Below are 14845 nucleotides of genomic sequence, written 5' to 3' on the forward strand. Positions count from 1 at the left end.
GATTCTTTTTAGGAGTATTAATTTTTATTCGTGGAACTCAAAATTCTTCTAAATATTATTTACAAGTCACATTTTCACATTTTGTCTTTTTTATATCTTGTTACCTCAACGTAAATTAACTTTTTGTATTTGTTCATATAAACTGAAACTTAATTTATTCAAAATTATTACTCAATATGAAAAAGATTAATCCCCGTGTTTTATAATTAAAAGCATTTTTAAAATTACATTGAAGTTAACAAATTGTACTATTGACTAGTTTATAAATTTTTATCAGAAATAGTAGTATTTTTTAGCATTATAATTGTTTATCGTTATTTTGAAACACGTGGTATGGTATGCATATGAAAATATTTATGTTTGTTAGTGGTCTTTAAAAATAGATATAAGTTTAATACATAATTAATAAAATAAGAGAAATAAAAATGGATAAAAAAAAGAAAAGATTGATTAGAATGAAAATAGTTGGGCCCAAAAGTGGGGCGATAGTTTGTTGGGCCGGACTTATACCCTTCCTATAGTATTTGTCCACCGCCGGCCGCCGCCGAGCTATCACTCGAATTTCTTCGACGCCAACTGCATTCGGTATCAATTGAAGCGAAAGCAATCTTCAAGGAACAAAAATGCCTCCCAAGCAATCGAAATCCGAAGTAGCGAAGAAGCAGAAGGCGGTCGAGGACAAAACTTTCGGATTGAAGAACAAAAACAAATCTAAGACTGTGCAGAAGTACGTACAGTCTCTCAAGCAGTCCGGACAGCCCAAACCCGACCCAACCAAACTCCAAGCGCAGGTCAAATTATAGTCTTCTAGTTTTCAGCTTCTATCGGTCCAAGTTGTGTGTGCACATCGGAGTTGCTACCAGCCTCATTTTTCTTTTTCTTCTTTTTCAAATTGACTAAAAATGTACAGAAGAAGAAAGAGGAGGAGAAAGCTAAGGAGAAGGAGCTTGCTGAGTTGTTCAAAGTTGCTGTGAAACAGCCTAAAGTCCCAGTTGGTGAGTTGTTCTCTGAGATTTTATCTATTGACTTGGGAAGCTATTATTAGGAGTGTTTATTTTGTCAGATGCTCTGTGATTTGTATGTCTAAATCCATGTTTTCAATCTTGTTTACCAATTTGTTAGTGAGAGGCGACGTTTAATTTTTTGAGCCCTCCTGTGATTTGGTATTATTGTTGCTTATACTCTCTACAATGCTGACTTCAGGCGTCGATCCCAAGTCTATACTGTGCGAGCATTTCAAGTTGGGGCAATGTGCAAAAGGGTTCAAGTGCAAATTCTCCCATGACTTGAATGTGCAGAGGAAAGGAGAGAAGATCGATATCTATAGCGATACACGGGAGGAAGGTTGGCACTCTAATTGCCATTACAAGTAACTTCACTTCAAGTCTAACCCCAACCCAAAATTCTAATGCATGTTTTTTTTAATGTTTAATTTTTGCACCAAACAAAAAGAACAAGGAACCATGGAGGATTGGGATCAAGAAAAATTGGAGAAGGTTGTCGCGTCCAAGAGCAATGAATACAACAAGAATAAGCCTACCGATATTGTAAGCATTTGTCTGTTAATGTTGTCTAATTGTGTTACTTATTGACATTGTTCAACTGGATTGTTAGTATGTTTCCTTTTCCTTTAATGGAATTCTTAAGGGCATCCGCAATGCGGATCACGTCCAAACTGGACGGGACCCTCGCAGAACGCGATGTGGGTAGCGTGGGGGTGGAGGCTAGCATAATGAAAGAAAGCGAAGGGGCAGGCTATCCTGCCATGCCCCTTCCCTCGGTCGAGACTATGAATTAGTAATAAATTATACTTTGTGGCATATAATCCTTTACATTAGACAAGTTTTTATAAGTTGTTTCCCCCACCTTGTTTAATTGTGTATTAGATGTGGGACAAAACTTGAGTGAATTTTGCCGTATATTGAGGGAGCATTTTATAGGTGGTTTTCCCACTCTCATATTGCTTGTGACTTCAATGTGGGAGATTGGTTGGTTTTACACTTGACGGGAAAACTTCTATTGCTTTTTATATATATATGTTGGGTTTAAATACAAAATCAATACTTAGCCTACTGGAAGATGTTCTTTGGTGAAATTAAAAGGTTGTGGGTTCAAAACCGACCTCACTCTTTTTGTATTTATTTCTGTTTTTTGACTCTTTTTATGTTTATTTCTGCTTTCACTCTTTCTTTTAATTGTTTTGTTGTGTTTTTTTTTTGTTTTTGTTTTTTGCATGTTTCTTTCTTATTTGCTTTATTTTTTAAAAGTAGTACTCCTAGCATGTTTATATTTTTGTTAGCATGTGAATCCATTAGCATAGGAATTTCATTCATATACAAAAGTAACTAGCATTTGAATTTAATTTAAATACTTTAATTTAAAATTTTAAGTGACTATTATTCACATGAATTTTTATTTCTAATGAATTTCGTATTTTAAATTAAACTGAAAATTCAATTCAATTAGAATATGCATAATAAATAAAATGAAATAAGAAATGAATAAAAAATTAAAGGGTGGAACCTATGAATAGTTAAGGTAAGGAAGAGGTGATGTGATGGGTTGTAGGTGGTAGAAGTTCTTAAGCAAAGGAAGAGGTAAAATTTTGTGGTGGGCCCATGAATAGTTAAAGGAAGGGATGGTTAAGGGACGTGGGTACTGGGTTGTGAATGGCCTAATTGATTACATAGGATTTGTTAGGTTCTAGGGTTCAACTTCTTGTAAGCACAAAAGGCTGTAATTTCGGAAGAAAAACTAAACAAAGGGATAAATGATTCTGAATCATATAATGAGTCAAGTGTTTGTATAGTTCTTCCACATGCAATGTTTGGTAATTACAAGGTTAAAAACTCTTCTTTTGTTTGTTGGCAATGCACATGCTTGTTGGAAGCGATGATCATCATGGTGAAACTAAACAATGTCTATATAATATTCATTGAATAGTTTGAACTGCTAATGGAAAATATTAGAATTTCGTTTTGATAGATGTATGTAATAGAAAATAGTTTTTGTTGCTGTTTTTTACGTAGAGCCTTGCTTTATGACAAATGTAATTCAACAAACCTCATTTGCATGAGTAAGGACTGTAGTCAGTTTTCTGTTGAGATAATTACATAGTCGATAAACATGCTGTGATGCACTTCTCTACTTAAAATGATTCATTACCAAAAGTTGAGCTATTGCGAGTCTATTAAATTTAGCTCGGTGAGAATGTTTATGTGTAATTGACTAATTGTATAAGTGGTGTCTCATTATTTGGAATTTTGTGAAAAACTCTCTTCTCACTTGACTGCAGGTATGTAAATACTTTTTGGACGCAGTGGAGAAGAAACAATATGGTTGGTTTTGGGTTTGCCCAAATGGCAGTAAAGAATGCCATTACCGGCATGCACTTCCACCTGGATATGTTTTAAAATCTCAAATGAAAGCCCTGTTGGAGGAGGAAGCTCAGAAGATAACTATTGAGGAAGAGATAGAAAACCAGGTAACTTCTGCCTGGTGGAGCCATATGTTCTGAATTCATCGGATTTTTTGTGGGTTGTTTTGCTTCTTGAGTTTGTCCTCCTCACTTCCTCGAGCCCCTTATGTCAATTTATTGTGCTAATAGGTTTTCATACTTATTTTCAGCGTGCAAAAGTATCTACCTGTACTCCTATGACTACGGACTTGTTCATGCAATGGAAGATGAAAAAGGTGGAAGAGAGAGAAGCTGGATTGGCTGCACAAAGGGCAGAGAGGGCCAAGAATGACCGTATGAGGTAATTCCTCTTCAGGGACTTCTCGTATTCATGTTTAGGTATTCTTATCCTCATGTGCTTGCTGGATGTAAATATATTCTTAATATATGCTTTCTTATTTCCTAGTGGCCGAGAGTTGTTCCTCTTAGACGCAAGCTTGTTTGTCGATGATGCTGAGGCCTATGACAAGTACGAGAGAGAAGAGGAACCGGACGTCGAGCAGAAGGTAGTGCGTTGTCTCTGTCCTACTATTCTTATCTCTTAGTTGGTGATCTGATTTGTTTCTGAAATGTTGTCTGGTCCTCAAAAAAAATTAATCGATGGAAATTGCAAATATATAAGGCAATTTAAGGATTAAATTATGTTAGCACTGTCAAGTGATAATAGTTCTTCTATCAGATACAGCAGTTCCCCTTAACTGCATGGTGCTTATGGTCAAATTAGCATGAAATCTTATAGCTCTCGAGAAGTCTTGCACACCTGTTGAAAGAAATAACTATACTCCAAAACCATCAACAGTTTGGCTCTCTTGTATTATCGTCTACATGGATTACCTTAGAGTAGTGAAAGACATAGTTTTCACTCATTATCTTTACTTCTTTCTATCAAATTTGTAGCATCCAAATAGTATCGGGTCCAATCTTCAATCGTGAAAAGGTGCATACAACATACTACTCCCTCCATCCCTCTGTAGTTGACTCGGATTGTCCCGTTATAGTTGAGTCATTTCTTTGTTTGGCCACAAGCAACGTAGTACATCCCTCTTACTTTATTCTCTCATCACTTAACTCACATAACACAATTTTCTTAATTCCTGTGCCCAAAGAAATGTCTCTACTATAGTGGGACGAAATATATGCACAAGTGTATATTAGATATTTTTCTTACTTGCTGAGCTGATCATAGTGTCAGAAATAATTGCTTATACTCTTATTATTTTTGTAGTGCTTCACATATCTTGTTCTCCTGTGCATTTTGATGGCAGTCTCTGATGTTTTGACTCACTCTTATATTCAGGCTGATAACGGTCCTGCCATGGACGGGCCAAGTTCGTCCTCGTCAACTGCACGAAATGAAGAAGATATCACTAATCATGTTGGTGATAACGAGGAGGATGATGACGATGATCTTGACATGGATGAGCTGGATGAACTGGAAGCTAGCCTTTCGAGAACAACATTGCAAATCAAAGAACCAGGGGACAGCGCATGATTGCTGAATTATCTGAATGAATGTATTTTATTCAATCTCGACTGATTGCTGAAGCAATTTTGTGAAAGTAGATGCTGATTTTTGTTTGTAGACATTAATTACATTGAGCAAGTTTTGGATTGTATCGAGACTAAAAATATTGTGGACTAAATTGCAACGGAACTGTGTGGCAAACACTTTTGTGCAAATCGTTTACTAATGGCAGGTTGATATTGATGCCACATCTATAATTACTAATAAGTGATTCTCTCGTGTGATTTTTGTTCATACAAACTTGTATTTGTAAGATTGACTAAACCTTTCTATATATAAAGAAAACTGTATTGTTATAAATGTATTTAGACAAAAAGATGTGTGCTCTCTTATTGTTTATTACAAGCAAAATTTATATGCTTGTACATAAAGTAGTCGTGTTATAATTGATAGAATAGCTGCGGATTGGTGAGAATGGCGAGGGAGCACCGTAGCAGGAAGCCAGTCTAGTCTGGAAGGATTACTACTTGCCGTCGGTTTGAAAGATTATATCTCATAATTGAATGCGTATTATATTTGATCAAGAGATAAATCTCCAACTTAATCTAAAATAGAAAATCATATGGAAATGACTCATAGTCAATACCCATTAACTAAAATTATCTCACAAATTAAAATCCTAGCTAGCAATCGAACAACAACCTATTAATTCTAGTATGCCTTTGCTTTTCATATTATTAACTCCTCTTTCATTTCCTCTTTTATTTCATCATACCATGAAGAACCCTAATATTTGAGGACTAGAATGTCCAAAGCACACACCAATATTTCGATTATATTTTGGTCTATTCAACAATCCTACTCATTGCAATTGAAGTCGAACGTTTTTTCCTTCTTTTCAAAAGATGATTATAATGGTTCCTCATTTATCCTATGGTAACTTGAACTCCCCATATTGAATGGAGGAGGCGCGTCTTACTATCTAAACTGCACTCCATCGTTGCATGGAAGTCGAGGTAACTAGCTAAGAATTCCCACAATAAATCATCTTCAATATACGGCGTGATCTTGCATGCAGTAGCGACAAAGAACAACAAAGAATTATGTGGTTTGGCAAATGCCTATGGCCCTATCCTATGCCCACGGGTAGAAGAGTATCTCTATAGAAAGAGGGAATATACCCAGATTAATCCAGAAGATAGATCCCTCAACTACTAAGAATGAATTTCTTTGCGCATGTAGCTAAAAATGCTTGACAATGTCGGCCCATTGGCCTCGTGAATAAGAATTTTTAAAGTTAATAGAGTTATATCGGTTGGGTAGTGATAAAATGCAAGCTTATATATTGTACAAACAAAACTTCAATACAGTATCAACAGTGTAAAATTTCAAAATTTTAATGTCAATACAGTATCAACACAATATCAACACAGTATCAATCATTGACTACCGTTGAAATTCTGTTGACATTTTCACATTGATGTTTTTTTTTGATTTGTTGATATTTTTCAATGGTCCATATCATAGTTTTGAGTTTGTACTATATTTAGAGTTTTCATTTGATCACATTCCTATATCGGTTAATCTAATTATTTGTTAAATATCGTTTATGAATAACCGAATTTTTAATCAGTTAAATTTCTATTCTCTATTTAGGCAATTTTTCATTTGGCTAATCGCCTATTTTGATTGAAATCGTCTGAATAACACAATTAGAACATATGAGCGGTTTCATCAATCATACTCACCTTAGAGCATCATTAACGCCAATGGGCCGGGCCGCAACTCGCGAGTCCCGACCAGATTTTAGCGTTGGAGCGTTTGGATTCACGGCCCGGGACGGTCCCGAGGACGCAGAAGTTGTTTGCCAAAAAGCAAGAGGCGGCTCGGAAAGATGTGGAGCGCGCATTTGGAGTCCTTCAATCACGTTGGGCTATAGTGAAGGGAGCGGCCCGTGGTTGGCACCGTCCCCTAATCGCCGACATCATGTATGCATGTATTATAATGCATAACATGATCGTTGAGGACGAGGGAGAAAACGTCACTTTCTGGAGCGACGATCCGCTCGCCAACGCTAGCAGTAGCTACACTGTTACCGATCCGCCCGTGCAAGGTGTTCCTCCCGACGTGCGCAATGTCATGGCCCGTTCAGCGGCGATGCGCCAAGAAGATCAACACACACGCCTCCAAACGGATCTAATTGAAGAAATTTGGAACCGCAATTGACTTATGTATTAAAAAAAAAATTCGAATTTTTAAATTTCAATATTGTAATTTTCTATTTTCCGACTGAACAATGAATTTTTTCGATTTTAATTGTTCAACGTATTCTATTTTATGAGTAAAATAGGTAGTAGTTGTGAATAGTGCAAAATAATAGTTGTGCCCCGAGTTGTGGCCTGCGGTGTTAATGGAATTGTGGCCTGAAACCCCAAATTTAAGAAAATGATGACAAGAAGGGGACTTACTACCCAAATTCGAGATAGGGCTAAGGATCCTCTTAGTCCTTGAAAATTTGCATTCCTTCTCCGAAATATTATTCAGTCTCTCTATCCGTGTCATATAATTCTGACGTCACATAAATAAAAGAAAACTCTTGACGCCCCCAAAATACACATATACAGCACACAAAATGAGTTCGGCCCCAAAACCTGATGTTAACAGCAAACTACCTATGCTCTAATAAATAAAAAGTTGTGTGGACCACCTTGGGCCACGTGTCGCGCACCGAGTTAGGATTGTCACATGTGGCGGCCAATCGGTAACCACATAATATTAGATCACTGTAAATCCTCGGATCTATTCTGATCGGACGGTGTAAAGGAGAGTGGCGCCCCGCTAACCCTCGGCGGGTGATGTCTCGTCGCTTTCGAAGAAGGGCCAACAATAACGACGTGGCCACATGTGAAGGATTAATCGTGCGCCTATGATTTTCCCTCCAGTTCCACCAACCAAACAAGTTGATTCGCATTCTCACAAACACCACACAACCGAATTCACAAACCCAGCTGAATGAATTCCAATCCGCCGCCGTCTCAGCTCTCCGATGCCTCCGCCAAGAAGGTCCGGAAGCCCTACACCATTACCAAGTCCAGGGAAAGCTGGACGGAAGAAGAGCACGACAAGTTCCTTGAAGCTCTTCATCTGTATGTTTCTCTATTTCTCTATGTTCTTATGCATCTTTGGTGTTTAAATTGGTTACAACTCCAACGTTCATGCTCAAATTCAGATTCGACCGTGATTGGAAGAAAATTGAAGATTTTGTTGGCTCAAAGACAGTAATTCAGGTGCCAAACTCATTTTATTTAGGCATTCATTTTCAAAATTGGCGATTTCAGCAATCTCTCTATATTCTGTGTTCTGTATCTGTGTATATATAGTTATAAACAAGTGCTAAAGATAATTAATTAACTTTCTGAAACATCTGGGGAATATTGTGGCATCACCTTGCTGTATGAAATTGAAGCTTTAAATCTTACATGTGTATAAATTATGGTCTCGATTTGGTGTTTCTAGTGATTGGCTCTGAGTACTGCACATGATTTCATTTGAACTAAGAAATCTTACTTACTCCTTATTTATGTGGATTTTTCTCGTTTGATGTTTTGAATACATAAAATAATTTTGAAATGTTTGTTGACAGATTCGGAGTCATGCACAAAAGTACTTTCTAAAGGTTCAGAAGAATGGAACAGTGGCTCATGTTCCTCCACCTCGTCCTAAGAGGAAAGCTTCTCATCCATATCCACAGAAGGCACCCAAAAATGGTTGGTTCCTATGTGACAAGATAAATACTACTATAACTGAGCCTGAAGTTTGTATTTCTGAAATCCTGAACTTGCTCTTCTCATTACTCTTTTTGGTAGTTTTGGTGCCCCTGCAAGCATCAATGGCTTATCAGTCTTCTTCTGTGAATTCTATAGCACACGGATATCCGACATGGGAGGAGGCTTCGGTGCTTGTGAACAATGAAGTGCCTGGAAGCATGCCATCTGAAAATGAATACAATTATCTTGGAGTTGAAGGTTTGTATATAATCTATTACTAATTGTTGCTGTTGGGTGTGTATGATTGTCATAAAAAAGGAGAAAAAAGGAAAATAATGATGTACTTATCAAGTGAATTTGCTCTTACTATGACATGTAAACATTACTGATTCAGCTGATATTGGATCAAAGGGGGTTACAACTATTAGTAACTGCAGCATGAATGCCTTTGGAAGTTCCCCGAGAGCAACACCAAGTTCTGAGTTACCAAATCAGGGAAAGCAAGGCTCTATTCATGGTAAACTTACAAACCTTGCCTCTAATTCGTTCTAGTTACATTATCCCATTCTGATTTCTCTCTTTCATCCTTTTGGCCTCCAGATATTTGTTGTTCTTATGGGTTTTGAGTCAAGCAGCCATATTTTTCGTTCTCAACTCCTGCTTTGTAACAGTACTAATTCACTTTTTGTTGCTTATCATTGTTGTGACTTATGAGAAACTTCTAGTTAGTTACTGCTTCCTTGGAGGTTCAAATTATTTTTTTCAATCAAATCAACCTCTTAGTATGCAGTACGAAATGAATGCATCATAGAGTATCACATGACCTGCCTATAGGTTTATCAATATATGAGGTTAATGCCGTATTTGTCTTTTCAGGTATTCCAGATTTTTCTGAAGTCTATGGCTTCATCGGTAGTGTCTTTGATCCAGATAGCAAAGATCATGTGCAAAAACTCAAGGAGATGGATCCCATAAATTTTGAAACTGTAAGCTCATATTAGCTTGATGTGGGTCATTTGCTTGTGAACTAATGATGCAGTTAACATCTTTAATATGAAGTCAAAGTGTTATGTATTCCTTCTTGCGATACTATATAATTTCTATATCAAAATGAGGATATTTACAACTGGACATACAACTGAAAATATGTGGTTAAGAAATGTAATAATGACCATCTCATGACATGGACCATCTATACCTAAAACAAGAGATGCAACTAATTCTATGCTACAAATAAAACAAAGATTAGCAATACTATCTCTGCCGGTGTTCTCCTTTCCCCATTCCCTTCTCATTTCAGTAACCTGAAATTTTGGTTAAGCACCAATAAGTATACGTTTTCCAAGTGGTGGGGGTAGAGAGGGCTGGGATTGTTGTCTGCTCCCAGATGCTTGTAGCCAAGGCTCAGTTTGTGTTCATTACTTGGTATTTTGATGTGCACCTGTAAATGGAGAGTTATTTTGCATCACATTTATTGAAAATTTGTATATATAAAAGATTAATTGCTTTATATTGATTTGCAGGTCTTGTTATTGATGAGAAACCTGACCTTAAATTTGTCCAATCCTGAGTTCGAACCAATTGTAAGTGTGCTGCCTCATCTGGTTGCCCCAACATTTTATGTAGAATTTTCTATCTTGCCTACAAGAAGTGCATAGGTTTCTGTTTGAGTGACATTGCGTTAAATGTAGTAGAATGAGCCATTTATATTCTAAAATAGACCGAGTAGGTGGATTAATTATTGACAAAATAGTAAGATGATAATTTTTCTTGAAATTCTCCTATTAGTTCATTAGGGCAGGCCATACATATCATAAATCAGTTGTTTAAGTTTTGCAACTCCAGAAAAATCTTGATTATTTGGTCTGAATCCCACTACTAACCACGGACCACTGGTTATCCAGAACCTTACTTGTACCTTTCCACCAAAGTTGGGAAGATCGAATTTGACACACAAGTGTTGATCACACACACAATTTCACCTTGGCTTCATGGAATATAATTCCAAGCTGGTATTGTTAATAGAGTTCTGCTATTCGTGTACTCTTCTTCCGGTTACATTTCGGCAGTAGTTTTTGGGGTTCCAACATAAACTTAAGGCATTTGTATATATCTGGATTATAAAGTTCTGTCGCATTCCCAAAGATGATATCTCAACGTCACTAAGCGGTTTACATATATATGTTTGCAGAAAGAGGTGCTATCATCATATGATGTCCACGTGAAGGAAGTACAAGTTTCACCTGGCACTGTGATCAGTGCTGAATGAGCTTACCGGCTTACCAGAGAGGACGATGTAACTTGATCTGTGTATAGTAACAGCTAAAGCATATATATGTTGTCTGAGTCTCTCTTGGCGGGCACGTAAGACCTTTATATACAAGGTAGAAACAGCCGGCCCAAATGACACCAGAGATGACAGGAATCATCGGCTTGATTTGTGTAGCCGAGCAGTTGCATGTGATTCCTCGGATCTCTTCTTTTGCCTCTGTTGTATAGAAAATTGTTTAGGTATGAGCATGACACCTTTCTCACCGATAACTTGTATTCTTTTCAATTTTGGTGCACTGCAGTCTCTTTCTGATTGGCTGCAGCTATGTAGATAAGTGAGATTGTAGTTCAGTTCTTGGTGTAAACTTTCTAGTATTGATAGTGCATCTTGAAGGCTGCTTACATGGTTCACTCAATCAAACTTATAAATGCGGGTGATGTTTATTTCATGGGAATCTGCAACCGCTAGCCAAACTCGCTTTCTCACTTTTAATATTCTGCTGGTTTAGTCTTTCCCACTTTTATTAACAATAACATAGTTATGTACTCACTTTCAATTGATCTTCTAAATACTGAAAAATTGCCAAATTCCATTTATAAAATATGTATAGTTATAAAGAATTGAGGAGTTTAGCAACAATGTACACAGTTCTTAAGCTTAAGCCCATTCAAATGGACCAGCGGCCTAATTCAAATGCGGGATGCGCACTATTAAAAAAATAAATCATTAATGGGCTAAAGAAGTAGGGCAAGCAAGCCCAATGAAAATGCGGAATGCGCACTATATATTACTCGCAGCTAACCTATTTTTTCACATTGAGCACAAAACCCTAACGCCGCCGCCCGGGAAAATGTCCGCCGCCGCCCGCCCCCTCGTCACCGTGCAGTCGCTGGAGAGCGATATGGCTACTGACGGAGGATCAGCCAGCCTTCCACTTCCAGACGTGATGAAGGCCGCCATCCGCCCCGACATCGTGAGCTTCGTGCACGGTCAAATCTCCAACAACGCCCGCCAGCCCTACGCCGTCTCCAAACGCGCCGGTCACCAGACCTCCGCTGAATCCTGGGGTACCGGCCGCGCCGTCTCCCGTATCCCCCGTGTTGCCGGAGGTGGTACCCACCGCGCCGGGCAGGGAGCCTTCGGTAACATGTGTCGAGGCGGAAGAATGTTCGCCCCGACTAAGATCTGGAGGCGCTGGCACAGAGCCGTCAATGTCACCCAGAAGCGCCACGCTGTCGTTTCGGCGATCGCGGCTTCTGCCGTTCCTTCACTGGTGCTTGCCCGCGGCCACAAGATCGAAGAGGTTCCCGAATTGCCTCTTGTCGTTTCCGATTCTGCTGAGGCCGTCGAGAAGACTAGCTCCGCTCTGAAGATCCTCAAGCAAATCGGAGCCTTGGCCGATGCTGAGAAGGCCAAGGACAGCCAAGCTATCCGCGCTGGAAAGGGGAAAATGCGCAATCGCCGCTACATTTCCAGGAAAGGTCCCCTTGTCGTCTACGGAAATGAAGGTTCCAAACTCGTCAAGGCTTTCCGCAACATCCCTGGTGTTGACGTGGCGCATGTTTCGCGTCTCAATTTGCTCAAGCTTGCTCCCGGGGGACATCTGGGGAGGTTTATTGTGTGGACCAAATCTGCTTTCGAGAAGCTTGATGAGGTTTATGGCACCTTTGAGAAGCCCTCGGAGAAGAAGAGTGGGTATGTGCTGCCCAGGGCTAAAATGCTAAATGCTGATTTGGCTAGGATTATCAACTCTGATGAGTTGCAATCTGTGGTGAAGCCGATCAAGAAGGAGGTGAAGAGAGCTCCGTTGAAGAAAAATCCTCTGAAGAACCTTAATGTCATGTTGAAACTCAACCCGTACGCCAAGGCTGCTAAGAGAATGGCTCTTCTGGCTGAGGCGCAGAGGCTCAAGGCCAAGCAGGAGAAGCTTGACAAGAAAAGGAAACCAATCACAAAGGTACCGCTCTCTTCTTTTCTTACATTTCTCTCTCTTATGATGACGATATCAAATTTTCTCTATGAAACTGAATTCCACGACTTGACTAAATTTATTCATTGTGTATAATATGGTGTGTTTAGCTCTTGCATAAGTTAATTGCTTTCCCTAGCTTGCTGTGCTCCAATTATTAGTAGTCCATTCCTTTACAATGTGTAATTCGTATTTTACGTTGGTTGTAATAGGAGGAAGCTGCATCAATCAAGTCGGCAAGTAAGGGTTGGTACAAAACTATGATCTCCGATAGCGACTACACTGAATTTGAAAACTTCACAAAATGGTTGGGCGTATCTCAGTGAGGAATTTGCATCTTGAAACGTTTTATTTTTTGGTTTGTACTGTTTTTGAGGTATGACTTAGAGTTTAAAGATAGTCACCAAGGTTTTGAAACCTGTCTTTTTTTTAAGCTTACATGGAGAGAGTTCTTGTTTAAACCTTTATTTACTTAATTTTATGTTTTCCGCCTCCACTTCTATTAGTATCTGTTTATTACGTTTGTTTTGTCTCTATCTTTTTCCAATCACACAACTCATATGTGGCACTAGTTATTTAGGCTACTTAGGGGTGTTTGGTTGCCAAGATTAAATCTCATGATTAATATTATGTATCATGTTTGGTTTATAAGATTGAACCTTACAACTTAATCCTAGATGGATAGTGTTGCGATAATTAGTCTTAATCTCCTCCTCCAACTAAAATAATCCCACAACTTAATCCTAGATGGATAGTTTCATGATTATTAGTCATGGCAACCGAATGCCACCTTAGTTTTAAATCATGACTAGTAGTTTTAAATCATGAGTAGAGTAGGAGATCAAATGCGCCGCTGTTTCCTGAATTTACAAAATTGGTTCGTTTCTTTCTTAGTGTACATTTGAAATTTATGCATGTCGAAATTGTCACAAAATTCTAATTGCCGTTTGATATATTTGCACAGTCGGGCTTAATTGATGGTCACATACAGGTCTTTGTTGAGATTACAACAACATTATTAAAACCAAACGATACCAGTTTAGACTAATGACCAACACATCGGATTATCAGACCAGGTTGCTTTGGCAAGCCCTCGATGAACAACTAAAGCTTCCTCTCTTCCCCGGCCTGACCTCGAGTTGTGATGGCTGCTCCAGTCCATTCCGATATCGCACCCAGTGTTTCCTTGCATGTCACCTTCCACGAGCATTTTGAGGGAAATTTCTTCATACTCAGTGTTCAGGCATTGCATCCGCCTGAATCTTTACCAAGTTATGTTGACAGATTCAGTAGTGCTGCCAGAGCTGTTGCATCATTGCCACCCTTTCGCAGCCCAGCTCAAGCGGGATGCCAAACATAACTTGCAGACGCCAAAGCTTGATTTTAAATGTCACCACCTGCTTATCTAATTCTTTCATCTTCATTGTCTGAATCTGACTTATCCTCCTCAAATCCATACTCGTCGCCTGAGCTTTGTTTGCAGTTCTCCTCACTTCATCCTCTCCTCTTTATTAAATTTGATACTACTGCCACTATAACCAGTCCCATGTGCTTGCTCAAACCCTTGATTCTCCTTTACCGCGAAGCCATAAGCTCTGGAACACTCTGTTCCCATAATTCTAAGGCTTTACCAAGATCCACTCCATATCTTGCATCTTCACGTGGTCCTCATAATGGCTAGGAACATCAAAATTGACAACTAGTTCAAGATCTTTGACATCTAAACCTCTAGAGGCAATATTTGTAGCAATGAATATACTGCAAACATTACTCTTAAAATCAGCTAATGTGGATTCAGAGCCTGTTTGATCCTTTTCACCATGAAGTGATTCACACGGATTTCCATATCTAACCAAATTGTTACACAACGCATCACACTTGTATTGGGTATGAACAAAAATTAGTATCTTCCCCT

General features: G+C 38.7%; 3 protein-coding genes across 4 annotated transcripts; all 3 read left to right on the top strand.

Moving 5' to 3' along the window:
- Positions 1-513: 513 nt before the first annotated feature.
- LOC125217888 (zinc finger CCCH domain-containing protein 11-like) lies at positions 514-5148 on the top strand. Its single transcript, XM_048119458.1, has 8 exons — positions 514-791; positions 911-995; positions 1204-1344; positions 1453-1547; positions 3296-3484; positions 3628-3758; positions 3864-3963; positions 4755-5148. The coding sequence occupies exons 1-8, from the start codon at positions 624-626 to the stop codon at positions 4947-4949; spliced, it is 1104 nt and encodes a 367-aa protein (XP_047975415.1). The 5' UTR covers positions 514-623; the 3' UTR covers positions 4950-5148.
- A 2595-nt stretch (positions 5149-7743) lies between these two features.
- On the top strand, positions 7744-11362 carry LOC125218918 (protein REVEILLE 8-like). Of its 2 annotated transcripts, none has more exons than XM_048120723.1 (8): positions 7744-8068; positions 8152-8209; positions 8566-8689; positions 8789-8947; positions 9084-9206; positions 9566-9675; positions 10213-10272; positions 10881-11362. In XM_048120723.1, the coding sequence occupies exons 1-8, from the start codon at positions 7935-7937 to the stop codon at positions 10956-10958; spliced, it is 846 nt and encodes a 281-aa protein (XP_047976680.1). In that variant the 5' UTR covers positions 7744-7934; the 3' UTR covers positions 10959-11362. The 2 variants fall into 2 exon arrangements, with proteins under 2 accessions (XP_047976680.1, XP_047976681.1); XM_048120724.1 differs by having other exon boundaries at positions 8846-8947.
- A 400-nt stretch (positions 11363-11762) lies between these two features.
- LOC125218917 (60S ribosomal protein L4-1-like) lies at positions 11763-13426 on the top strand. Its single transcript, XM_048120722.1, has 2 exons — positions 11763-12918; positions 13143-13426. The coding sequence occupies exons 1-2, from the start codon at positions 11812-11814 to the stop codon at positions 13254-13256; spliced, it is 1221 nt and encodes a 406-aa protein (XP_047976679.1). The 5' UTR covers positions 11763-11811; the 3' UTR covers positions 13257-13426.
- The last annotated feature ends 1419 nt before the right edge of the window (positions 13427-14845 follow it).

Source organism: Salvia hispanica, chromosome 4 (assembly GCF_023119035.1).
Source record: "Salvia hispanica cultivar TCC Black 2014 chromosome 4, UniMelb_Shisp_WGS_1.0, whole genome shotgun sequence".
NCBI lineage: Eukaryota > Viridiplantae > Streptophyta > Magnoliopsida > Lamiales > Lamiaceae > Salvia > Salvia hispanica.

Bases quoted from the DNA above. Each gene is read 5' to 3' on its own strand.
- LOC125217888 (XM_048119458.1), top strand. From the start codon at position 624: ATGCCTCCCAAGCAATCGAAATCCGAAGTAGCGAAGAAGCAGAAGGCG. The intron at 1,345-1,452 runs GTTGGCACTCTA...CCAAACAAAAAG, and splicing joins TAGCGATACACGGGAGGAAG to AACAAGGAACCATGGAGGAT. The intron at 3,759-3,863 runs GTAATTCCTCTT...CTTATTTCCTAG, and splicing joins GCCAAGAATGACCGTATGAG to TGGCCGAGAGTTGTTCCTCT.
- LOC125218918 (XM_048120723.1), top strand. From the start codon at position 7,935: ATGAATTCCAATCCGCCGCCGTCTCAGCTCTCCGATGCCTCCGCCAAG. The intron at 8,210-8,565 runs GTGCCAAACTCA...GTTTGTTGACAG, and splicing joins GCTCAAAGACAGTAATTCAG to ATTCGGAGTCATGCACAAAA. The intron at 8,948-9,083 runs GTTTGTATATAA...TTACTGATTCAG, and splicing joins CAATTATCTTGGAGTTGAAG to CTGATATTGGATCAAAGGGG.
- LOC125218917 (XM_048120722.1), top strand. From the start codon at position 11,812: ATGTCCGCCGCCGCCCGCCCCCTCGTCACCGTGCAGTCGCTGGAGAGC. The intron at 12,919-13,142 runs GTACCGCTCTCT...TGGTTGTAATAG, and splicing joins AAAGGAAACCAATCACAAAG to GAGGAAGCTGCATCAATCAA.